This window comes from Meles meles, chromosome 11 (genome assembly GCF_922984935.1).
Source record: "Meles meles chromosome 11, mMelMel3.1 paternal haplotype, whole genome shotgun sequence".
NCBI lineage: Eukaryota > Metazoa > Chordata > Mammalia > Carnivora > Mustelidae > Meles > Meles meles.
This window is the reverse complement of record NC_060076.1, coordinates 34,583,347-34,610,051: the sequence shown is the minus strand read 5'-3', so window position 1 is coordinate 34,610,051 and position 26,705 is coordinate 34,583,347. Positions and strand designations below refer to the sequence as shown.

The window sequence follows — 26,705 nt, the reverse complement described above, 5'->3', positions numbered from 1 at the left end:
ATTTTAATGCTTAATTTCCAGTGTATTATAAAAGCTGCACTTTAGCAAACCTAAAGGAGTTAACAGCAAGAAAAAAAAAACACAATATTTTTAGTAAACTTTATTGTAAAGAAAAAAAATACATCACCCACAAGAACATGGGTGGCAACTAGTAACATTTTTATAAAAATAAGGACTTTAATAAGACAATATGTACATTCACATTTTGTCTTCTGAACATTTAATGAGGAGAGGTTCCCCTGAAAAATTTTTCCCCAGGAAACCCATAGTCTCTTGGGTCAACTGACCCATAAAAAATCCCATCTAACTTTCTGCCAATCTGGAGAAGATCTGTTTTCTTTGATCTGCTGTCATGTGTTCACAAGCTTCTAAGATGTTTGCCAAAATTAAGGTCTGCTGAATGGTTTTTGCCTTAACCCATATTCTTCCATTCATCCCAAATACTATCTCCAGTGGGTAGAGTTTTCCCACTTCCTGTAGGATTTCACAGTCTGGAGCCAGGAGCCTGGTGAGGAGATGGAAAGAAAACTAAATTTAAGAAAGTGGTAGGGTGTGACCCAACTCTCCTTTAAAAGACGACTCCTAGTTTCCGGACAGTCTAAGTCTAAGAACAGGGACCACATTTTATGCTCTTTTCTATCTCCCATAGTGCCTTTTGAATAGCTGTGGGTATTCAAACATATTGCTATTCAAAATCCCACCCTCATCCAAAAACAAGGCACATGACTTTGCTGCCCCCTTTCATCCAATCACACTTTGGATGTATTAATGTATTAATTCATCTTTAATATACCTATTTGTGAAATACCGTAAGTCACAACAATGGGTTCTATCCTCTACAAAGAAAACAAACTCCCTGTGTCACCAACTTTACAAAAAATGTATAAAGTTCTTCCCACATACTGTTAGAGCACCTTTTTTCTGGGCTTAAGAATCATAGCTTTTTTATTATCTTTGGTTCTAAAAGAACAGTTTAGGCTTCTTTTCCTGACTATGTAAGTTATTCCCTATAATTAAATTCAGTACTTGGAGAGAAGCACTGACTTTCGAACCACAAGGGTGCTGCTTGGCTAATAACATCCTTCTCTGTTTTAAATTAATTGTCCAAATCAGCAGAATAAGTAAGAAAGAGAGCATCCAACACTGAGCTCTGAGGCTCAGGGGCTCTAGGAGTAAAGTTCTTTCATAGGGCACAGCTTTTGGTAGGTAAAGGTCTAAATACCTAACAGAATCTACCTCTGGGAACTATTAAATCTACCAGGACAGAATAACAGAAGCCTTATGTGAATGTATACATAAGCTTTTAGAGCACATCAGCCCACCTGCATTTGATACCCATTACTAGAAAAATCTGGTCATTTTGTACAAATGTGAATTGCATCTGTATTCAAATGACTTAGAAGGAGGAAATGCCAGTTTTCATATTTGGATTGAATATAACAGCTATAAGGAACAGCATACTTTCTGGGAGAGAAGCCCAGACTCCATACGTATCAACACAAAAACTATATCACCAGATACATGTGAATTTAATATATTCACATGGAGAGAGAATGGGACTAAATGCATGAGTTTATAACTGTGCTAAGAATGGACACTGATTTTTAACTTTGAGGACATTCAGACATTTTTACAAAGAATCCGAATCCCCAAGATGAGTCAGCTTTCCAAGAAGGTATAATTATAAAAGAAGATGGGCGAACCACAAGGCATCAGGACTTACTTTCTAATTAAGCCCAAAGTCACTTTAAAAAGCAGACCATCCTGTCCAATCACACCCATTCCACTGGCTCGTCCACAGCTGTCAATACAGACCATCTCCGGTTCCATATCTTTATTAGCAACCACAAATTGGCCATAGATGAGATCTCCAACCTAAAATGATAATTTAAAAACAGTTCATTTCCTCTCAGCAAATCACTCCCCCTTTTTTTTTTTTGGTTAAGATTTTATTTATTTGAGAGAGAGTGCATGAGCAGAGGGGAGAGGGAGAAGCAAACTCCCCACTAAGCAGGGAGCCCGACTTGGGGCTCCATCCCAGGACCCTGAGATCATGACCTGAGCCAAAGGCAGATGTTTAACTGACTGAGCCACCCAGGCGCCTCTCAGCAAATCATTCTATGGTTCCTTCTCATAGGCAGCAATGCAGCCCTCTATATTTCTGCGGCTAACTGACCAACTATCCCCTAGAATACCCACACTCTGGAGTTGAGTCTTTAAAAAACACAACATGAAGGGACGCCTGGGTGGTTCAGTAAGTTAAGCATCTGCCTTTCGCTTGGGTCATGATCATGGTGTCCTGGGATTGAGTCCCACATCTGGCTCCTTGCTCAGCAGGGAGCCTGCTTCTCCTGCCTGCAGCTCTTCCCACTTGTGCTCAGGCTCTCCCTCTCTCACAAATAAAATCTTTAAAAAAATAAAGGCAACATTAAGGTATGTACCCTCCTCAAACTGGGAGCTATCTCAAAGACAACATCCTCGAGGGTTACACCATCTGATATAGTAACCATTACTCACATGTAGTTATTTAAACTTACATTTAAATTAAAGTTAGATATTTGAAATTCAGTTCCTCAATTGCATTAGCCATATTTCAAGAGCTCAACAGCTACATGTGGCTAGTGACTACCATACCAGTGAGTGTGGATGAAAAAAACAGCACCACAGAAAGTTCTAGTAGATAGCACTATCCTAGGGAATTACAGAAGATTGGAAACTCTTGGCATGCAAATTTTTCAAAGTAAAATGAACAATGGTAATTCACTGATACTTCATGCAAAACTTAAAAACTTCAGATGGGTTGCCAGTGGCTCAGTCAGTTAAGCGCCCAACTCAATTTTGTTTCAAGTTATGATCTCAGGGTTGTGAGATCGAGTCCCACAAAGGACTCTGCCCTTTGAGATCTGCTTGAGAGTCTCCCTCTCCTCACTTTCTCTCGCTCTCAAATAAACACCTCAGAGCTGAACTTCAAAATGATGAAACAAAAGGAATAGGGGAAAGAGAACTTGTTCTGTTCTGTATCTACCATTCCTTGATGATTAGCAACTAAAGAGAAAAACATTCTTTGTGTTTCAGGAGCATTTGGTCTTGGAGGACACTGGAAATGTACATATAAATAACAAAGTTCGGGGCAACTGGGTAGCTTAGTGTGTTAAAGCCTCTGCCCTTTGGCTCAGGTCATGATCCCAGGTTCCTGGCTCTGCTCAGTGGGGAGCCTGCTTTTCCCCCACCCCTGCCTGTCTCTCTGCCTACTTGTGATCTCTGTCAAATAAATAAATAAAATCTTATATGTATATATAAATAAGAAAGTTCATTTAAGACTTTGTAAGTGCTAAAGTTATAAGAAAGATGACTGTAGATGAGGAATGGTTTTACAAAGCTGGTGGTGTTTACCCTTGTTCTCAAAAAATGAGCATGTGCTCCAAAGGCTACAGGGAAAAAGCAATCCAGATAGAGGTGACTGCATGAGGAATGGTATAAGAGCAGGGACTTAGGAATTCAGTAGTGCTACTGACTAGTTCGGGGAGGGGGATAGTGCAAGCATGGCTACATAGAAGATATAATTATAGATGGGGGAAAGACTTCTGGAGTGTAATGCCAATAAAATCTGTAGGCTTCAAAGAAACTTTTTTTTTTTTTTTTTTTTTTTGAGAAAGGGAATTGTTTGAGGCTGTCAGCTCTCAAAAGCCTGGATGGAAAAACAGAAGTGTACAAGCAGGGCTGTTAATGAGGTCACTGACCAAGTCTGGTTAAGAAGTAGCTAAGGTCTGGGGGGTGCCTGCATGGCTCAGTAGGTTAAGCAGATGCCTTCAGCTGGTCATCATCTTAGGGTCCTAGGTTCGAGCCTCAAATCGGGTTTCCTGCTCAGCAGAAATTCTGCTTCTCCCTCTCCCTCTGACTCTTCCCCTGCTCGTGCTCATGCTTTCTTTCTCTCTCAAATAAATGAAATCTTGAAAAAAAAAAAACGAAAGTAGCTAAGGTCTGAACCTGCAAAATGGGATATACATGGGTGAAGGAATAGAACATCAGAGATAGAAACAGAGAGGATCAGTAAAGATTAAGCAACTAAAGACAAATGAAATGTTAGTGAGAAAGGGCAAAGAAACCAACTGGACAAAGTGTGGCTATGCTACCTGAAAATTCCATCTAGGAAAACCTGAGGTATCAAGACTGCCCCTCTGTCAGCTCCAAGAAGAGATTACTGGGAAACAGGGATGTGACTTAAGTTGTGAGACGCCAGTCCCAGGACTTCACAATCAGGCTGCATGGCTGGCTGATATGGTGATCTGCACTGCTTACCCTTCCTTCCTCCCCAAGCCTATGGCTCACTTCCTTGTCCAGTGGATATGGACATAACAGATAACAAGAGAGGGAAGAAATATAACCTTTCAACTCAGTAGACACGAAACCACCCCCAATATAGCCAATGTAAAGTAAGTATGTGACTCTGGTCCCAGGGCTGGAGCACTGGAAGGAACTTGTGGAGCCTGAAGTGATTACACAGATGCTCAGAGATCACCCCAACTGGGAAAATAGGTCATGCTTGGAGACAATTCAGGTAGGCTTCAGGATATTTGAGTGTTTCTGGATATTGTTATACTTTTCCTATTTTTGAAACCAAAGGCTCCCATCATTACCTGCACATTAGGTCTGTTTCTTTTAGTTGCACCTTCAAATGCCAAGTAAGACAAAGATGCTGGTTCACTCCCTCCAACATCCACTTTGAATATATCTCCAGATTTAGCTGTCACTATGCCAATCACATGGTCTCCTTTCACTGGGACATACTACAGAAGAAAACAGAATGAAGAAACAGCATTAAATGGATATCATTTCCAAGATATCTTGGAAGGTATCTTCAGGAAGTTCTTAGTGGTTACTTTACTGTCATTAGAGTTATTTAGAAAATATTTTGAAATTCAGGTTTACAAATTAATACAAATCAACAACAAATCTGATCATATGTTACTCTCAGTAAAACAACCACATCATTAACTCTCTTTACAGCTTTAATACTTTGTTCACTTCAGACAGTATCCCATATGTCTTGCATTCGTATCAGAAAGTCCTTAGAGCTTCTGCTGGCATATTAAGTCCAATCGTACAGGGGATCCTACAACCGAAGAAGCCTATTTCATTGTTAGACAGTTTTTCCCATATTAAAGTCCTTATTCTAAGAGAAATTTAACTCCCTGTAACATCCACTCACTGAGTCTGGATTTCTGCCGTTTGGGACTCCAAAAGATAAGTCTGGTGCTCCCTGGCCTTTTGAGATTTTGAATGAATGACCGTATTTTACAATCCTTAAGCTCTTACACGCAAAGATTTCTAGTCTCCTTTCTCTCCTGGTCGCCCTTCTCAAGCTACGTTTGTTTCATTTGTTCACAGTGCTCTAAAGGGGATGCAGAGGAGGACAAATGACTACGGTGGCTCTAGACTAGCATTAACAGAGAAGAGGTCCACGGCCCCACCCCCGCCTCTTCCCAGAGCGAAGATATCACTCTAACGGCCGCACCACCTCTCCGGAGTCCCAACTCACCCGTTTCTGCTGCGAGTCCACCCAGTAAACGCCACCGCCGCTGCTGCCGCCGCCGGGCTCCTTGTGACGGAGGCGGCCGCACTTGGTGACCAGCAGGCGGTCGCCACTGCGCCGCAAGCCCGGGCCGCACACAACGCGTCCCCGGGAGCGCGTTCCCGCATTCAGGCGCAGCGGTCGCTCCCCAGCACCTCCCGGGCCTTCAGCGTCCTCCTGTTCGGGCAACAGCAGTTCCTCACCTGGGAGTACCACCTGATCTAGCATGGTGCGTGCCGCCCGCGCCCTGTCTCCCGCAACTGATTCGGTCGTAACACCCGCAGCCTCAGCCATATCGGGAGCCACCAAACGCAATTTTCAGCTTCCGCTTCCGGCTCCGCGTCCAATCGCCAGCCTGCCCACGGCTTTCCGTTTCCGGTAGTAGCAATCTATGGGTATTGAACCCACGTCTGTGAAACCTGATCGCTGTGCGCTGGGGTCCTGCCGAGGTGGTTGTGATTATGACTCTCGCTCGTCTCCCATCTTGCAGCCCTTCTGCAGAAGAGTACGAGAAACACGGCTTAAGACGGTGGCAGATCCCTCACTTCCGCTGTCTCGGGTTGCACCGCAGGATTCTAAAACGCTCCTACGTATGATTCCGTGGGAACTTTGAGGACTGAGCAGAGGGTCTTGGGGATTGAGCCTTTCCTTCCGACTGCGCCCTAAGAAGGAAAAGTATTTTACTTTCTCAAAATAAATAATTTTTTTTTAAGATTTTATTTATTTATTTGACAGAGAGAAATCACAAGAGAGGCAGGCAGAGAGAGAGGAAGGGAAGCAGGCTCTCCGCTGAGCAGAGAGCCCGATGCGGGACTCGATCCCAGGACCCTGAGATCATGACCTGAGCTGAAGGCAGTGGCTTAACCCACTGAGCCACCCAGGCGCCCCTACTTTCTCAAAATAAAACTTTTTTTTTTTGGTGTTTGCTAGAGAAGATACCTATCCACATTGTGGAAAACAGAAGAATACAAAGAAAATAAAAGGTGTTAGTCTTGCCCCCCATTTGTCTCCTGCTAGGCTGTAAGCTAGTTCTCACTTTGTACCCCAGGGTCTAGCACCTAAGTAGGTAGTACCTGATGAATGAATGCATATTTACATTTTGCTGTGTATTTCTCCGTAGACTTTCCCCTGAAAATATACAGAAACACGTGAGCATTTCCACATAATTGAGCTACCCCTACATAGCCTGGGGAAATCAGTAACTGCAATTAAATCCTTGCGGCCACATTCCCTGAACCACGCTAGTTGCCCAATTCCAATAGAATTCTATGAATTCCAGATTCATAGCACATCAGGACTGCTCTTACTTGAAATCACTGTTTTCCTCTGTACACTAGCATCTCCAATTAACGCTTGGTCAGATTCCGCAGGAGGGTTGAGTGTTTCTGGGGACTGGGAGGCCCTGGCTTTGCCTAGCTCTTTGACGCTCTGGCTTTCCAACATGAATTTTTAGATTTGAGGGACGTTTAAGACAGATCATCTCTAACTTACCTTCCAAATTTGGCAAAATACTGGCGAGCCAACTGAGTAAGAAAGTATTAAGAAGACAACTGAAACGTCGCTTTTGCTGTTTTGCAGTCAGATTGTTGTAGGAGATTATCTTGATAGGGATGGTGCAGATTTTTTTTCCCTCCTCCCCACTTCGACCCAGCTCTATAGGACCGGCAAACAGTAGGTATTCAATGACCAACACCGCCTGAATCGTGGCTGGCCCAAGGCCATGCCCAAAGTCGGCTCAGTGGCCTCCGGTCTGGGCCAAGCAGAGAGAGGGGTCGGGAAATGATCTCAGGATTGTCCCTTACACACTCCATGCTGATAGAGAAGTCTTTGGGAAAAAGTTGGCCCAAAGCTGGCAAAGTAGGCCTTTAAAGCCCACCACCTTTTGGGGGAGACACGTGAATACCGCCTGGCTCATTCCCAAATCAACAAAAGAAACCTGAGGTCCAGAGGTGGGCAGTCGCCGGGAGACCGGAAGCTGGGGCCGGAAGGGGCAGGCCTCAGCGCCCAGGGGCTGGCCCAGACAGCGGGGCGCGCGGGAAGGCCGCCTTTCCTTTGAGCCGCGTGCTGTGTCGTGACTGTGCTTCGCTGCTTCGGTGCCCTGTGGCCTCTGGTGAGTAAAAGCGCATGGCAGGGGTTGGCGTGGTGGTCAGGGCCTGGGGATCGCGGAGGTCCGCCAGCGTGCGGGGGAGTGGAGAGCCGCGGCCTTCGGCGAGTGTGGGAAGGCCTTAATGCTCCTTACTGTGACCACGGACTTCCACGACTTGAGGTTCAGCCCCGGGGTCCGGTTGGGTCGCAGTTACGAAGTTCACGTTTCCCAATGGTGCATGCTGCTGTTTCTGGATGCAGGAGTGGCCTTGGGGCTGGGGAATGCAGAGGAGGGTGGGCCCATGCAATTAATGGAGGCCCTCTCGGGTGGAGAGCAAGCTTAGCTTTGGGCACCGGTGTCAGGGCTTCCCAGCAGATGGGCCCAGGTGAATTAGGCCCATTCCCTGTTTGGGGATGGCCCGCTTAGAGCCGAGCTGTAAGGGTGGTGGTGCCCTCGATTGCTTGTGGCGCACACCTCCCCACCTTCAGGATTTTCTAGCGCAAAATTACCAGATTGATACTTGGAAAAGTTGGGCTGGACCGGAGCCTTCCAGACGATTTCCCAGAACTTCCTCTTTAGAAATCTTTGCGCCTTGAGAATTGTTGCTTTTCTTTGTTGACGGGTGAAATTAGGCGGTTTTGTTTAGTTTTTTTTAAAGTAGGGTCCACGCTGGGCAGTGGCCTGAACTAGACCCTAAGATCAAGACCTGAGCTGAGGGCACCTGGGTGGTTCAGTCGGTTAAGCCTCCAACACTTAATTGTGGCTCAAGTCATGATTTTAGGATCCTGGAATCCAACCCTGCCTGGGACTCAATGCTCGACGGGGGGTCTGCTTCTCCTTCTGCCTCTCCCTGACCCCCAACTAGTGTGCTCTCTCTCAGTCTCTTACATACATACATACCAAAAAAAAAAAAACAAAACAAAAAAACCCCGAGATTAACAGTTGGACACCCAACCCATTGAACCACCCAGGCACCCGTGTGGGGGCAGGGGAGGGGTTGTTTTTTCCTCTCAGTCAGTAACACTAGTTGAGCATTTGTTCTGAGTGAGGAGGTGAGGTGAGGAGGCACCTGAATCATGGCCCCTGCCCTGGAGGAGTTTGCTCTCTCCATATGAAAATATCAAGGGTTATCGTGGCTGTAACAACCTGATTAGGGTGTCAGCCCCAAGGGTAGAGAGGATGAAATGGTTACCACTCTGTGGGGAGGAGGATGTCCCAAAGAATGTGTTATTTGAGTGAACCTTTAAGATTTTTTTTAGTCTTGGGGCACCTGGGTGGCTCAGTGGGTTAAGCCTCTGCCTTCGGCTCAGGTCATGATGCCAGGGTCCTGGGATCGAGCCCCGCATTGGGCTCTCTGCTCAGCAGGGAGCCTGCTTCCCTCTCTCTCTCTGCCTGCCTCTCTGCCTACATGTGATCTCTGTCTGTCAAATAAATAAAATCTTTTGGAAAAAAAAAGATTTTTTTAGTCTTTTTCAAATTACAAATGAACTACATGCTGATTTAATACAGAAATTGAGAGTCTGTGTAAGTATTGTTAGTGTCTTTATTCAAGTAAAGAATTTAATTGTAGGGGCGCCTGGGTGGCTCAGTGGGTTAAAGCCTCTGCCTTCGGCTCAGGTCATGATCTCAGGGTCCTGGGATTGAGCCCCGCATCGGGCTCTCTGCTCAGCAGGGAGTCTGCTTCCTCCTCTCTCTCTGCCTGCCTCTCTGCCTACTCGTGATCTCTGTCAAATAAATAAAAAATCTTAAAAAAAAAAGAATTTAATTGTAAATGGTTACAGTTATCACTTACAAGTGGATCTTCTTGCTACCAGTGTTATTAATCACAAATAATCATGGCAAGCAAAAACTAAGGAGAGCTTTAAAGAGTATGAGAATTGTTGATGTAAGGAACAGCCATTATGCCTAGTAATGAGATAGCACAGCTGAGGAAGTCTCTTCCTACTCCTGACTGATTGAGACCTTGTTGGAGAGGACATGGTCATGTCTCCTTAAATAGTAAGAAGTCACTGGGAACCCGTGCCAGTGGAACTTACTTAGAAATCCACCCTCCAGTGCCTGGGTGTCTCAGTCAGTTAAGTATGCAGCTCAGGTCAAGATCTTAGGGTCCTGGGATCAGCCCCCAAGTCAGGTTCTTTGCTCAGCAGAGAATGTGCTTCTCTTTCTCTCTCCCCCTGCACCCCTCCCCCTACTCCTGTGCTCACACACTCTCTCTCTGTCTCTCTCTAAAATAAATAAATCTTGAAATCCACCCTCCAGAACTTGCTGGAACTACTAGGGTTCTGTTGAAAGCTCTTCATGGGGGACTATCTCTTGGAAGCCTCTGTTACAAAACTGCCTGTTAGGGTGCTAGAGAAAACTGCTGGCTGCTGGGTGCTTCTGGCCACCAAGAGAAGCAGGAGCGGATGCTGGAGAAGCTGCCATGCTGCAGGAGTATACCAGAATAAATACTGGAACCAGTAAGCAAACCCTGTTCCTCCTGAAATGCTTCTTCAGGGCCATCTACCTACAAAACTTGTCTTTATGTTAGATAGCAGATAAATAATATTTTAAAGACTCGGATCCATTTTCTCAGAGCAGTAAGGGTGAGTTTAGAGCATTGTGGCAGTACACTAATAAGTGGCTCGTGGTCTCATGAAACTATGATCAGCAGACTTGTCAGTAACAGCAATAAGATAGAATCTGCCCAGGTTCAGATGGCTTCATTGACAGATTCTACCAAACATTTAAAGAATACCCATTCTTCACAAATTCTTTCCAAAAAAAAAAAAAAAAAGGAACGCATACCAACTCATTCTATATGAGGCTAGGATTACCCTGGTATCAAAACCAAAGATACTACTGGAAAAGAAAACTACAGATCAATATCCCTTATGACTATAGACACAAAATTCTCAACAAAATACAAGCAAACTGAATCCAGCATTATATAAAAAGGATTATACACTATGACCAAAGGGGATTTACCCTAGGAATGTAAACATTTGAAATCAATTAGCATACCATACCAAAGGACAAAACCACATTATCATCTGAATAGATAAAGAGAAAGTATTTTAAAAAGTTCAACACCCTGTCATGATGGAAACACGCAATAAGCTAGGATTGGAAGGGAACCCCTTCAGCCTAATTCAGGGCATCTACAAAAACCCACAGCTAACGTCATACTTAGTAGTGAAAGGCTGAAAGCTTTCTCCCTAAGATCAGGAAGAAAAGGATGCTCTCTCCACTTCCCTTCAACATTGTACTGGAGGTTCTATCTGAAACAGTTCAGCAAGAAAAAAAATAAAAGATATTCAGACTGGAAAGAAGGAAGAAGTAAAACTATTTCTTTTTGCAGGTGATATGATCTGATATGTAGAAAACTCTAAGGAATCCATTTTAAAAAGCTGTTAGAAGTAACAAATGAGGGTGCCTGGGTGGCTCAGTGGGTTAAAGCCTCTGCCTTCAGCTCAGGTCATGATCCCAGAGTCCTGGGATGGAGCCTCACATTGGGCTCTCTGCTCAGCAGGGAGCCTGCTTCCTCCTCTCTCTCTCTGCCTGCTTGTGATCTCTGTCTGTTAAATAAATAAATAAAGTCTTAAAAAAAAAGGTACAAACTAAAAGAACTAACAAATGAGTTCAGCAAGGTTGCCACATTCAAGAACAATATATAAAAATCAGTTGCATTTCTATATACTTGGCAAACTGAAGTTAAGGCAGTAATTCCATTTATAGTAGCATCAAGGAGAATAAAACATTTGGGAATAAATTTAACAAAAATACTAACCTTAAACTCTGGAAATTACAAAACATTATTGAAAGAAATTAAATATCTTAATAATTGGAAAGGTACCTCTTAGGGGTCGGAAGACTTAATGTTGTTAAGATAATAGTACTCCCTAAATTAATAAACAGATTCAAAGTAATCCCTGTCAGAATCCCTACTATCTTCATTGCAGAAATTGACAAACTGATCTTAAAATTAATATGGAAATTCAAGAGATCCGGAATAGCAAAAACAAGTAAACAGACAAAAAAACTTGAGAATCAGAACAAAGTTGGAGAACTTGTGATTTTAAATCCTACTACAAGGCATTTTATGTCCTACTACAAGGCAGTACAAGCATAAGGATAGACACAGATCAAGGGAAATATTTGGAACATAGAAGTAAACCCTCACATTTGTGAGCAACTGATTTTTGATAAGGGTGCTGAGAAAATTGACTTGAGGAAAGAAAAGTATTTCAATAAATGGTGTTGGGACAGCTGGATATCCACACACAACATGATGAATAAACTCTTAGAAGAAAACATATGTTTTTGTGACCTTGGATTTGGCAGTGTTTTCTTAGATATGTTACCACCAAAAGCACAAATAACCGAAGGGGAAAATAAAATCAGACATTATCAAAATTAGAAGCTCTTCTTCAAAGTCACCATTAAGAAAGTGAACACAGGGGCACTTGAGTGGTGCAGTTGGTTAAGGGTCCAACTCTTGATTTTGGCTGAGGTCATGATCTCAGGGTTGTGAGCTCGAGCCCCATGTCCAGCTCCACACTGAGGGTAGAACCTGCTTAAGATTGTCTCTCTCCATGGTTGCCTGGGTAGCTCAGTTGGTTAAGTGTCTGGCTTTGGCTTAGGTCATGATCCCAGAGTCCTGGGATGGAGCCCCACATCGGGCTGCCTGCTCAGTGGGAGGCCTGCTTCTCCCTCTCCAGCTCCCCCAGCTTGTGTTCCCTTTCTTGCTGGCTGTCTCTGTCAAATAAAATCTTTAGGAAAGCCTATGTCTCCACAAAATCTGCATGTGAATGTTCATAGAAGGATGATTCTTAATAGTCAAAAAGCTCAAACAATGTAAATGACCATCAGCTGATGAATGGATAAACAAAATGTGGCATAGCTATATAATGAAGTAGTATTCAATTCCTAAAAAAAAAGAACAAAAGATACTGAGAAGTGCTACAACATGGTTGAACCTAGAAAACAGTATGCTAACGAAAGAAACCAGCTATAAAAGGTCACATATTGTATGATTCAGTTTATATGAAATATCCAGCATAGAGACAGAAAGTTACCAGGGGCTGGGAGAGGGGAAAATGAAAGTTATTGTCTAATGAGTACAGTTTCAGTTTGGAAAGATAAAAAGTGTTCTGGAGATGGACGGCAGTGGCAGTTGCACAGTGATGTCAGTGTATTTAATGCCACTGAACTGTAAGCCTAAAAATGGTTAAAATGGTAAATTTTATGTTTACCACAATAAAAGGAATATTTCCACAGAAGAAGTAGAGGGATGTATGAATCAAATTTGACAAACAGCTAGTAATTGTCGCATCTGAATGGTGGGCATACGGTTGGTTTTTTAATTCTGTTGTTTGATATTTTTCATAATTGAAAAAGTAGTGTGAGATAGGCCAAAATGGATACCTTCTTGGTGACAGTTCAGCATGGTGAAGAAAATAATGAAAAAAGTTATTACAAAATAAAAAACACAGCTTTCACCATTCCTTTCTTCTGCCTAAACTCTCCAGGGGGCATCATGTCAACTATAAGAAAAAAACCACAAGACTTTCTGTGACAGCTGACCTCACCTGTCCCTCCCACCCTTCTCCCGCTTCTCTTTGACTTTCATTTCTTCTGAGTATAACACCAAGTCACTTTTAATTATAAATTTCTCACATATGTGCCCTGATCTGTGCCATCCTTCAAGCCATGTATGCCCTCCGCTTAAAATGCTTGATTTAACAAACCAATCTCCCTTTCCCTTCTTAACCTCACCTTCACATCTGGGCTGGCTCTTGAGCTCCTCCAGGCAATATCTTCTGATCCTCATTTGGACCTAACTGTCCCTTGTCTGTGTTTCCATAGGCCACTACCCATAATCTATCACAGCAGGAAACACGAGATTGAAACTGCCAAATGGAAACCCATGCACACACACACACACATACTTAGAATGTCGCGTATCAAAAGGCATTGCATGAAAGTCTGATGGAGTTTCAGAACCAGAAAGAGCTCTTAAACTTGCTAAATATTTCTTTAGCTTTATGAATATTTTATGTCACAGATTCTTTCAGGGATTACTTAACATTCTTTTTCTCTAGGCTAAAAACGGTATGAGGAAAAACAGTAATATGAACCCCCCCCAACAATTCACTCCTAATTTTCATCTAAATAATGTAGATAAATGGTTCTAGAAGTCTACAAGCTTTTTTAAAAAGAATTTTTTGAGTGTAGTTGACCCACAATGTTACGATGGTTTGAGATTACAACAAAGGGATGCGTTCCCAAGCTTATAGCTGTTTTTCAAAAAGCCTTGTGGGGGTAAAAGTCTACAAGGCCTTTGGAAAAACAGCTGTGGTTGCCAGGACCTGGGGGAGGAGGGAAGTAAGAATAACTGTTTAATGGGTACAGAGTGAGAAGGTGAAAAAAGTTCCTGTGGTTCCTCTCCAGAAGCAACCACCCTCACCTGCAGTTCATTTGGTCAGAAAATAACTAGCCATTGTTTCGGGGGTGGAGGTGGGGATAGCAGCCTGGCGACTGGGTTAGGGGGCCAAGTATGTACGGACTTGGAGCTGTTCTGCGCCATCAGCCTTTTACCGTGGATAGCGACTGTGCTTTGAAGGGCTGAGCCTCCCACAGAGTCCTGTGGAGCAGACAGGCTCACCTGTCCTCAGAAGGCCACCTGCGGCTCGTTCAGGTGGAAACTAACCTCCTCTCTACTAGTTACCACTTCTCTTTGCATTTTCTGTCTAAAAAACATTTGTTGAAAACATTCATCTGCTGTTGTCTGCTCTTCTGTTCTTACTGTCCTCTCCGGTGGAGTATACCTTTTTAAAAAACTCCTTTACTGTCTAAGTGTATGACCAGTTCAGAATTGCATAGGCCATTTGTCTTTTTATTAACACAAGTCTGCTAGCACCGCATTGGTCGTCATTCAAGATGAGGAACTCAAAATCTCCTGTACACCTGGGCCAGGCTCTAGGCATTAATTGGTTGTCAGAGCCTTTGAACAGCTATGGAAACTTTCCCCAAATCTCTCTCTAAAACCAAAGGTGGTATTTCAGCTCCCCACCCTGCCAGTTACGTGCAGCACTTTTAAAACTGCTTTAATGAGGTGTAATTTAGGTGCTATAAATTTCACCCACTGTAAATGTACAATTCAGTGATTTTTAGTAGATTCATGAGCTGTGCAGCTATCACCAAAATTAAGTTTTCCAACATTTCAGTCACCCTAAAAAGGACCCTTATGCCTGTTTGTAGTCAGTTCCCATTCCTACAGTAGCCCCATGGCTAATCTACATTGCCTCTCTGGTGTGCCATTTCTGGATATTTTGTGGGAATGGAATCATATGATATGGAGATTTTTGTGTGTGTGGCTTCTTTCATTCAACATGACGTTTTTGAGGTCCAGCTATGTTTGTAGCATGTATTACTAGTAAATCATTCTTTTTTCTGAGTAGTATTCTGTTGTATGTATACACCACATTTTGTTTATCCATTTACAAGTTGATGGCCGTTTGGGTTGTGTTCACTTTTCGGCTGTTATGACTAATGCTATTAACATTTGCATAAAAGTCTTTCTGTGGATGTATGTGTTCATTTTTCTCGGGTGGGGTACTTAGGAGTGGAATTACTTGGGCATTTCCGTAATGACTAATGATGTTGAGGATCTTTTCATATGCTTAATGGGCTTTGTTTATCTTAATTGATGAAATAATCTATTTCAGATCTTTTGCCCATTTTTAAATTGTGCTGCCTGTCTTATTGAGTTATAAGATACTCTTAAATATATTCTAAATAGGGGCACTTTCGTGGCTCAGTTGAGCATCTGACTCTTGGTTTCAACTCAGGTCGTGATCTGGGGTCATGAGATCAAGCCCTATGTCAAACTCAAGGCTCAGCATGGAGTCTGCTTGAGATTATCTCTTCCCTCCGTCTCTCCTCCCACTCCTCTGCACAGTCTCTGTCAAGTACATAAATAAATAAATAAAATCTTTAAAAACATACATATATTCTGGATATAAGCCCTCTATCAGAAACATGATTTACAATTTTTTTTCTCCCAGTGTGTGGCTTGTTTTTATTTTTGTAACGGTATCTTTTGAAGCATGTTTTTAATTTTGATGACATCAGAATTTTTACTAATTTTTATTTCTGGGATGTCCTATACTGTGAAGACTGGTAGTGGAACCCAGCCTTTTTATTTTATTTTTTCCAGTCTCTGTATTTTAGAATCATGAAGTTTCTGATTTTTTACAAAACAAAGTTTTAAACTGTAATTCACCAATCAAAAGAACTGTCATTTATTCACTCACCTAAGAATGTCAAGTACTGTGCCCGTGTTCATACCTCAAATGCTTTCATAGTTGGCTTTTTTATCTTAAAGATTTTATTTATTTATTTGACACAGAAAGACATAGTGAGAGAGGGAACACAAGCAAGGGGAGAGGGAAAGGGAGAAGCAGACCTTCTGCGGAGCAGGGAGCCCAACATGGGGCTCGATCCCAGGACCCTGGGATTACGACCTGAGCCCAGGGCTGACGCTTAATGACTGAACCATCCAGGCGCACCTGTAGTTAGCTTTTTAAGCCAACATTTGTAAATTGACAGCTTGCAAACTTTTGTATGTGTGTATATTTGTTCCACCGGTTTTTAAAAAATGATTTAAGTGTAGCTTTTTATTTGTTATTATGGATGATTCCAAACACGTAAAAGTTGACAGATTCCTATAATGAACTTAAATGTAAACAACTATTTAGCCTTTGTGGCCACCAGTGCGCCCCATGTACACCCATGGGAAAAAGAATTGAGTTAACACCCACTAATCAGATTTCACTTGAAAATTTTAGTTTCTGGTGAGTTAATCCAGAACCTCCAGTATGGGTTCAAAGATTGGCACGAATAATATCACCTTTGGGTTGCTTTTATTTCAGTTTACTATCAAACCAGCAAATAAGCCATGCAGAGCGCCCAGAATCAAGGATAGCCTGCCTTTCCACTGTCTCAGAGGTGTCTGACGTTCAGGGATGACTGCCAGAGCTTAGTGCCCGATATAACTGTAAGGGAGCAGAGTGGCTCTTTTCTCAAAACTTTGCCGACGGTCACATGAAGCACCTCCTTGCTGTGCCAGTACATAGTCCTGTTTCTTGCTGCTTCATTAGGCTAACAGCAGGCCTCGTTTTAAACTTCCACATTCGGGGCGCCTGGGTGGCTCAGTGAGTTAAGCCTCTGCCTTCAGCTCAGGTCATGATCCCAGGGTCCTGGAATTGAGACCCGCATCGGGCTCTCTGCTTAGCAGGGAGCCTGCTTCCTCCTCTCTCTCTCTGCCTACTTGTGATCTCTCTCCTTCTGTCAAATAAATAAATAATACCTTAAAAAAAATAAACTTCCACATTCATCTTCTTTTGAAGAGCAAATGGCATTACTGAGCTGGTGGCTCAGTACCCTCGTGGTAGCTGAACCCAGCTGTCCCAGTGGAGAGAGATACAGTGGTAATACTAAGTTAAGGTTCCAAGACAATGCCTACAAAACTACCAGTAAGCCCGGTGTGGTGTTTTCCTCAAAGGGGAGTTTTTCTTTTTAATAGTATTCTGGTTATTCAGAGGTTCACAATGAAAATGTTTATAAGTGTTTAGGGGAAAAGGAGGACTAGACCTGAGATTGTAGAGTGACTTGGAGTTTAAGGGTTTTATTTTTTTTAATTTATTTTAAAAATTATTGATTTAGAGGGGCACCTGGGTGGCTCAGTGGTTTAAGCCTCTGCCTTCGGCTCGGGTCATGATCTCAGGGTCCTGGGATCGAGCCCCGCATTTGGCTCTCTGCTCAGCACGAAGCCTGCTCCCCCCTCCCACCTGTGTCTCTGCCTGCTTGTGATCTCTCTCTCTCTCTGTCAAATAAATAAATAAAATCTTTAAAAAAAAAAAAAAAGGTCAGGGTTTGGATCCAGGGACCCAGGCTATCTGATTACACTATCTTTCATAGGTAACCTGACCACACTGACCTTTCAGAAAAGTACCCGTCTTAGAGCTTTGTGTGGCAAAAGACACAAAGGGGCTCCCCACTCAAATTTATGTGTTTGTTTCCTGTTCTTTAGAATATTGTTAGTTTTTGACATTTTTTAAGTTAGGCTTTTTTTTCAAAGTAGGAAGAACATAGACTGAGTCAGTCCTGGACTTGAACCCAGGCTCAAACATTTATCTAACCTATGCAAATAATGTTACCTGGGCAACTATGCCCTCGTATTGCCTACCTATGTCTGATACTACTGATTACCATATTGTTTCTTATTGAGCCCAGAATCCTTTTCATGATTGGTCAAGTTAGGGGATTTATAATCAGTGGGAGTTGTGAAACCTATTTGCCCTCTTTCCTTTAGGCCCAGGTATACAGACTAGCCATCCAAGCCAGTCCTTCAGTAGCCCACCAAACCTGTCTCTCTCTTCCACTCTCATCTTCATCTTGTGACAGATAGCTTTCCGGAAAAGTCGCCTGTGGTGATCCTAAACTTGCGCCTTTATGAGAGCAGGAAGAGAAGTTCAAACCCATCAGCCATTACCCCACTCCCTATAAAAAGGACCTGCCTTTTGGACATTGTAGAGCTCATAGAGGAGGTGGAAAAGAAGGTGAGATCCTCCCCTCCACAGAGAGTCGGCCCGTGCAGACTGTCAGCTGCAGTGGAAGCCCTGGAACTGGCTGCTCTGGTCTGCTCAAGTTTTCCTGTGAACAGAGAACCTTCCTTTGGGCTCTAGTTGTATCCCAGTCAAGACGTGGTTTTTTCCCTCTTAGGTACAGGCTTTTAGTTCTGGTATGCTTCTTTGTCACTGAGTTTTCTGCCCACTTGTGAGGTTTGTTTTTAGTTTCCTTTAGCACTATAATACGGTGTGGAGATAGATCCACTGAGATACATCCTAGCTGCTTAAACAAGTGTGAGAGGTACCTTTTTTCTTCCTATAATTACATGTTGAAAAAATAAGAAAAATTAAGTGAGTAGAAAATTCAAAATTAATAAAAATTATCTGCTTCTACCCAGGTCAGCTACTGTTGGCATTTTGATGTGTTTTCTTCCTCATTTTCTTTGTGTGTATGTATGTATGTATGTAACTTTTTTTTTAAAGTTTATTTCCTTGTTTAAGTAATCTCTACAGCCAACATGGGGTTTGAACTCACAATCCCAAAATCAAGAGTCATGCACTCTGCTGACTGAGACAGCCAGGCACCCCATACATGTAACTTTTTTTTATTTTATTTTATTTTATTTTTTTTAAATTGATTCCCCAGCTTCTTCCTGCTATTTTTTTTAAAGATTTTATTTATTTATTTGACACAGAGGGATCACAAGTAGGCAGAGAGGCAGGCAGAGAGAGAGAGGAGGAAGCAGGCTCCCTGCCAGGCAGAGAGCCTGATGCGGGGCTCGATCCCAGGACCCTGAGATCATGACCTGAGCCGAAGGCAGCAGCTTAATCCACTGAGCCACCCAGGCGCCCCATGTAACTTTTTTTTAAATGAGATCGTGTTAGCATGGACATGCTCCAGGTCAAAGCATCATTATAATTAGTGGCTACATAATATAGTATTGTATAATAGAGCTATTTTAATTTATTTCAGCAAAATCTCTCAATCTTGGACATTTAGAACTTGTAGCAGGTATTTATACATTTATATTTTTGAACATCCCTGAATTATTTCCTTAGGGTACTTTTTAAAGCTGGTGCTCTATGTTGCCAAATTATAAGACCATTCTTCGAGCATAGACATTTGCTATAAGCTTCTGTTTTTCAAACTTGGTGGTAGAACTTAGAGGATTTTTTCCCAAAGAAAATCTTGTATAGAAATCCATTATACAGGGGCGCCTGGGTGGCTCAGTGGGTTAAAGCCTCTGCCTTTCGCTCAGGTCATGATCCCAGGGTCCTGGGATTGAGCCCCGCATCAGGCTCTCTGCCTGGCAGGGAGCCTGCTTCCTCCTCTCTCTCTCTCTGCCTGCCTCTCTCCCTACTTGTGATCTCTATCTGTCAAATAAATAAATAAAATCTTAAAAAAAAAAAAGAAAGAAATCCGTTATACAAAAAGGATAAAAACCCACCTGCTGTGGTGGGAAAGGTTTAGAGCTCTCAGCCTCTCCCTTAGTACCATTCTCACTTGTCATACCTCTCCACTTCCCCACCATTTCCTCAATTCCTTCCCCAGGCTGATAGATATGGTTCTTTATACTATGTCCTTTGGCCCAGTAATGAACTGTTAGCATCTGTTATCAGAGTGCTTTCAACTACTGGTAACAGAAAATCCAATCCAGTTCATGTAACTGTAAGGACTGTTCAGTGTCTCACATAACAAGAGATCCAGAGACAGGGTAATTTCTGGGTTGTTTAATCCAGTGGCTAAGTGATATAACAGAATGAGGTTCTTAGCATTTTTTTGGTTCTGTCTTCCTTGGTGTGATGACTCTGGGCTCATACTTGTCCCTCCTGGTCACTAGATCGCTATAGCAGCAGGAAACATCACAACTTTCTTTCCACAACTCTGGAAGGGGTTAGGAGAGTGTACCTCTTCCTTATACTCTTTTTGGCCTGAAGAAAGCTGCCAGCTGATTTCCCCTTGTTTCTTATTGGGCAGGATGGTGTCACATGACCATTCCTAGATCAGTCACCGAGAATTGGAATAGAATAACCATAATTGGTTTAGACCAATCAGGATTCACCCACTAGGGCTGGAGAAGGACTTAACCTTCCCTGAAACTGGTGGCAATTTGGTATCTGAACAATATCCAGGTTCTGTTGTCAAGGGAGGAGGGAAAAAATGGCTGTTGGGGAGCAGCCAATAGTTGTCTGCCATAACATCCCATTAAGAAATATACTGAAAACCCAAATCAAAATTCCAAGGCTGCCTCTTTTGGTATGGCCTTGGCCAAGTCACTCAACCTCTCTGGGCCTTAGTTTCCTTATTTGTAAACTGGAGATAGTGATATCTGCCTTACCTACCTTACAGAGTTGTGGAGAAGGATATATGAAAGAATTAACAAAGTACTTTACTAATATCAGGCTTCTTATTAACTTAATTCTTAGAAATGAGCACCAGGCACGTGGGTGGCTTAGTTGGTTAAGTTTCTTTTTTTTTTTTTTTTAAAGATTTTATTTATTTATTTGACAGAGAGAGATCACAAGTAGGCAGAGAGGCAGGCAGAGAGAGAGGAGGAAGCAGGCTCCCCACGGAGCAGAGAGCCTGATGCGGGGCTCGATCCCAGGACCCTGAGATCATGACCTGAGCCGAAGGCAGCGGCTTAATCCACTGAGCCACCCAGGCGCCCCAGTTGGTTAAGTTTCTGACTCTTAGACTCTTAATCTCACAAAAAAAAAAACAAAAACAAAACTGAGGTTTACTGGGGTAAGGGGGTTAGGGAGAGGGTGATTGGATTATGGACATTGGGGAGGGTGTGTGCTATGGTGAGTGCTATGAAGTGTGTAAACCTGGTGATTCACAGACCTGTACCCCTGGGGCTAATAATACATTATATGTTAATAAAAAAATTAAAAATTAAAAATAAATAAACTTGGGGCGCTTGGGTGGCTCAGTGGGTTAAGCCTCTGCCTTCGGCTCAGGTCGTGATCTCAGGGTACTGGGATCGAGCCCCGCGTCTGGCTCTCTGCTCAGTGGGGAGCCTGCTTCCACCCCCCACCCCACCTCTGCCTGCCTCTCTGCCTCCTGTCATCTCTGCCTGTCAAATAAATAAATAATCTTTAAAAAATAAATAAATAAACTTCTTTAAAAAAATGTTTCTGACTCTTAATCTCAACTCAGTTCTTGATCTCAGGGTCATGAGTTCAAGCCCCATGTTGGGCTCCATGCTGGGTGTGGCGCCTACTTTTAAAAAAAAGAAGAAGAAAGAAATGAGCATCACCAGGCCCTCTGTGTAAAGGTAGGAAATCAGTAAAACCTAAATTCTAAGAAATGTCTTTTGGTTTAGTTATTCTCTGAGCTTTGGTTTCTTTGCCAATAAAATGGGGACAATAATAAAAAGAGTGCTTCCTAGGATTTTTATAAGAAGATAATGAATAGGAAGCATTGAGCACATTCTTAGCACATAGTAGTTGCTTAGTGTCAGCTATTAATTTTGCAAATATTGTGTCTTGTTTGGATTAATTGGGAACAAAGGGATAATTATCTGAGCTTCTCTTGACTCATAAGAAAAAGTAGTCCTTATGTACTTCAGAGTGTCTGAGTCTTGGGTCTGAGATTTTTGGTGCTGTAAGTATTTAGAGGAGCAAGACATGCTTGTAATTGGAGTGAGCAAAGACGACTTCTTGGCAGAGGTGGGGCTGAGCCAGAGTTTCAGGTTTGTATTCCATTGGAAAGTTTATTTTGTCCTGACTTTGCCCATTTATTCTAACTTTGGGTTTTCTCATGTTGTTAGACCTTTTGTTTTGTTGGCTATATTATGATGAACAGAGATTCTGCTTTTGACTGTGTTCTCTTGCAGGTGTTTTTTTTTTTTAAAAAAGATTTTATTTATTTATTTGACAGAGAGAGATCACAAGTAGATAGAGAGGCAGGCAGAGAGAGAGAGAGGGAAGCAGGCTCCCCGCCGAGCAGAGAGCCCGATGTGGGACTCGATCCCAGGATCCCGAGATCATGACCTGAGCCGAAGGCAGCGGCTTAACCCACTGAGCCACCCAGGAGCCCCTTCTCTTGCAGGTTTATGTGAACTGGAGAAAGTCTGGTCTCCCTGCTCGGGAAAAGGCAGTGCTGGAGTTGGCACTTGCTATTTCTCAAGCTGATGACATAACAGATGACCATTTCAAAAAGCTAAAGATGCATGGATTCAGTCAAGAAGATGCTTGGGATTATCACTGCTATTTCAGCTTTATTTGCCATGTCCAGCTGCCTTGCTCATTTTGTTAATCTTGTTCACAGCAAAGAATTGTGTTTGATGGGCAGAACCAACGATGTCAAAGATATCAAGAGTAAATCAGCTGCTGCTCCCAAAGTATAAAAGCCTAAACAGAAAGGTAAATGTTTGTATTTCAGGCATAGTACATTACTTGGGAAGTAATTGTTTAAAAACATCTAGTCAGGGGTTCCTGGGTGGCTCAGTGGGTTAAAGCCTCTGCCTTCAGCTCAGGTCCTGGGATCCCGACCAGGGTCCTGCATCAGGCTCTCTGCTCAGCAGGGATCCTGCTTCCCCCTCTCTCTCTGCCTGCTTCTCTGCCTACTTGTGATCTCAGTCTGTCAAATAAATAAAACAAACCAAAAAAAAACCCATCTAGTCAGTGGATAGGGAAGAAAGTAAATGAATTTGCTCCCTGCGTGCTCAGTGAGATAGATCCTAAAGTGTTGGGTGTATCCAGGGACATATGATACCTGGGCCTACGGGAAATGTTGGCCAATTGTTTCCTTGTGTTGCAATTTAAAAGGAACATCAGGGCAAAGACGTTTAGAGGATGCTTTCCTGATGAACTGATACCTATGAAGTTGAGCTGTTGAAGTTGAGAATTTTTTAACATTAGAAAATAGTGTTACATAGAAATTGGTCTATATGGACTATAATTTGCAGTCAGTTCCTTGTTAACACAACATGGTTGTATTTAAAGGCTCTCAAGGGGTGCCTCGGTGGCTCAGTGGGTTAGGCCTCTGCCTTCAGCCCAGGTTATGATTTCAGGGTCCTGGGATCAAGCCCCACCTCAGGCTCTCTGCTCAGCCAGGAGCCTACTTTCTCCTCTATCTCTGCCTGTTGCTCTGCCTACTTGTGATCTCTCTCCCTCTGTCAAATAAATAAAATCTTAAAAAAAAATAAAGGCTCTCAAACGCAGTGGGTAAATAGGAGCAGTCAGAATTAATCCATCTTTAGTGCCTTCTCAGTTAACTTCCAGTAAATTTTTATTTTATTTGTTTATTTTGCTGATGGGTTGGGTTGTAAAGTCATGATCATCTCAATAGAATTTTAGTCCTTATGGTAATTTATTATTTTAGCTTTAACAAAAAATATTTGGTGAGGACTCACATTTTAAATAGAAGCATAAGAAAAAAAAACCTTGGCATTACTGAATGTCTCATTCTGTGCTACAGCTGCGACTGTCTTTTTTGGTTATCTTCTTAAGAATCATTCTCATCCTATAGAGGTACATGCAAACCTACAAAACGTTTTCTTCCCATTTGGCTTCCAGATTCTCTAAATTGTTGGTGAACATTTCTTAATCAGTTTTGGAACTATACTGTGTTAATTTCAAATTGCCTCAACTGTGAAGTCTGATTTTCTTGAGGCAGCACAAAATTTCATTGCAGAGCTTATGTTTTTCTGTTGGAATTATATCTTAAATACCTTGGAATATGTAACCTTTAAAAATTTTTATTTTACCTATTAAAAATTAATAATATTGGTGAATGGTCAGTGTTTTATAGAGCATAAAATTTTAGCCACTGGCCATAACTTCAGGGTCAAGCAGAGGACCTCTATTAAGTTTTTGTGGGGGCAACATGGAGAATATCTCCAGAGGAATGGCTGCTATGCTAAACTCAAGATGCTTGCTTCTTGCCCTTTTTTCATTCAGCTCATGGACTAGAGAGCTGAAGAACTACTAACTTTCCTGATGAGAAGACCTGCTGAATGTTCAGCCCTCTGAATCTCATTCCTTTACTGTAGAGATCCTTCAGATCTGTCCTCAGAGGATAGCTCTTCTGCAAAGATCCTCCAGGTTTATCCTCAGTCATCAGATGTGAGCTTTCTACAACATAGCTCTTGATCAAGGCCTAGAAGAATCGTCAGTTCTTGTATCTACCTTTCCTTGGACCTCAAGCTTTCCTTTATTGAAGACTCCTTCCCTTCCCAAAAACCACCCCAGATCCTGTTAACTTTTTTTTTTTTTTTTTTAAACCAACGAGTTCTGTATACTGATCTTTACCAGCAGTGGTGAAGGGCCTTGCATCTGTCATGCCCTCTGTGCCCTGCCTGGTAAGTATAAGCAGGATTTGACCTTGGGCTCTGTTATTCCTAAGGTTGATTCGATTTAGGTCTCCAGCTCCACTCAGTGACTCCTCCTGCTGGATATATGCTTATGATTCTTCCTGAGGAGAGGACCACTTTGGCTTATAAAACCTTGATCTACTGGCCAGTAGCTGGGAGTTGGACAGATATTCAGGGGGCACCAACAGACCCCGTTTTCCAGGCCCTGTATAGACTTGGTGTTTCTTTTTCCTTTATTTATTTATTTATTTTTTAAAGATTTTTTTATTTGAGAGTGAGCGAGCAAGGGGGAAGGGCGGAGAGAGAAACTAAAACCCACTCCCTGCTGAGCCCAGGGCCCAGAGAGGGGCTTGATCCCACCACCCTGAGATCATGACAGCTGAAATCGAGAGTCCCACACCTAACTGACTGAATCACCCAGGTGTCCCAGACCTAGGCTTTTAGCACAGTAGTGAACCTGAGTCCTTAGACTCCCAGCCTGAGTAGGCAGTACACCTTGCCACTTACTGTATGGGCCCTGCACGTAGTATGGTAACTTCTAACCCCTTTTGACTTCAGCCTAAGTTGGGGCTAACAACATAATCATAGTTCACCCCTTTAACTCTTCAGGCCCACGCGTCCCCAGGCACACAGTTACGATGACTCACAACTACCGACTGTCCCAGGAGTGCCCTAATGGTGCCACCGTCCCGTGCAGCCCGAGCCGTGGGCATTCTCCCGGGCGCTCAAACACGGCTGGTCATTGCCGGTCAAGGTCCCTCCGGGATAAAGCTTCCGCGGTGGGCGGTGTCCCCGCTTTCGCGTTCCCTCACGGATGGTAGCCAAGGGCGGCGCGTGTTTCCCAGCCGGCGGGGTTAGGCGGTCGCACGCCGGAAGTGGCGGCTGGAGCGGGAGAGCTGGGGTGTCGGCCGGCTGGGCTGCGGCCGGGAGTCGGGGGCGGGTGCGTTGGTCATGTTTACCTTCGGGCCTGGTAGTCCCGAAGGGGATGGGACGGCCGGAACGGGGGATGAGGAGCCGGTACCCCGTGCGGGGCAGGTGGCAGCCACCGGGCCGCTCCCCTCCCCGCCCGCGCCGCCGCAGCTCGGGGCTGACACAGCCCCTCCCCCGTCGCCCTCCAGGAGCCCTCGCCGCCCCTGCGCACCCTCGCTGCCCCTGCCCGCGCGCGCTGGGGAACTCGGGCTGCCTGGAGCTCTAGACTCATCAGCCGCTTTCGCCCAGGGAGAGCTGTCACCACCCTCCCCGCCGCGACGGCGACCCGGACCAGACTGCAGGACCGGGAGCCGGGGCCGCCACGGCCTCGGCGCCGGCCTTGGTGGCCCCGGCGCCCGGCTGTTCGGGTGGCTAAGAGAGCGCAGCCTGGGCCGCGGACTGTTCGTGGACCCGGCGCGGGACAATTTCCGCACCATGACTAACCTCTATGGTTCCATCCATCCCGCGGACTCGGTGTACCTCAGCACCCGCACCCACGGCGCGGTCTTCAACCTCGAGTACTCGCCCGACGGGTAAGCGCGGCCCCTCCGAGGGCGGGTACCCGCCTCCGCCTGCCTCTGCTGCCCGTGGGCGGCGGCCCAGGTTGGGGGCAGCCGGCCTGCAGGCACCCCCGCACTTTCAGAAGCTCTCTGTAGCTGTTGGAGGTCCCGGTCCGGCCCTTGGAGGTGGAGGTAGGCAGGCCCAGGACTCACTTGTGCGCCTCTGTGAAGCAGAAATGCCTAGGGCCTGCCATCCAGCAGGTCTGCCAGAGCCAGGCCAGAGCTAGGCTTCTCTGGTACACAGCACAATCCTAGCAAATACATTCTGAGTAATTACTTATTCTTTGCCTGTCATCCCGGGATTGCGTTGTTCTCAGCGAAGCTGCTGGCAAGTGTAGGGAGCCTGCAGGTTCGACGTACTCTGTGCCTGACTTACCTTGAGGGTTGACAAGTGTGCATTCCTCTGTCCCTGAAGGATACTGAGACGCGGCAGAGAGGTGTCTCATGATGTGGGGCATTTGTGAACACCTCAGGTAGGACTACGTGCTTCTGTTAGGGTGTCCAGCCTTTTACCTGGTTGATTAAATAGTTATGTTTAGTCTCGGTTTACGTTGTCTTATGGGGAATTCCAGAATAATGTGTATT

General features: G+C 43.9%; 2 protein-coding genes across 4 annotated transcripts in view; one reads left to right on the top strand and one right to left on the bottom strand.

The window, feature by feature from the left end:
* Window positions 1-87: 87 nt before the first annotated feature.
* On the bottom strand, window positions 88-26,099 carry EXOSC3 (exosome component 3). The gene is made up of 5 exons (XM_046022410.1): window positions 26,005-26,099; window positions 5,540-6,234; window positions 4,638-4,787; window positions 1,724-1,875; window positions 88-505 (listed from the first exon to the last, which is right to left on the bottom strand). Exons 2-5 carry the CDS (start codon window positions 5,864-5,866, stop codon window positions 304-306), a joined length of 831 nt encoding a protein of 276 aa, XP_045878366.1. The 5' UTR covers window positions 5,867-6,234; window positions 26,005-26,099; the 3' UTR covers window positions 88-303.
* The window catches only part of DCAF10 (DDB1 and CUL4 associated factor 10), a 46,357-nt gene continuing 45,040 nt past the window's right edge, over window positions 25,389-26,705 (top strand). For all 3 annotated transcript variants that reach the window (XR_006820743.1, XM_046022389.1, XM_046022388.1), the window contains exon 1: window positions 25,389-26,093. Coding sequence is in view for 2 of the 3 variants with exons in the window: in XM_046022389.1 (XP_045878345.1) it covers window positions 25,543-26,093 (551 nt within the window). In the remaining variant the exon portion in view is untranslated. The remainder of the gene's footprint in view (window positions 26,094-26,705) is intronic.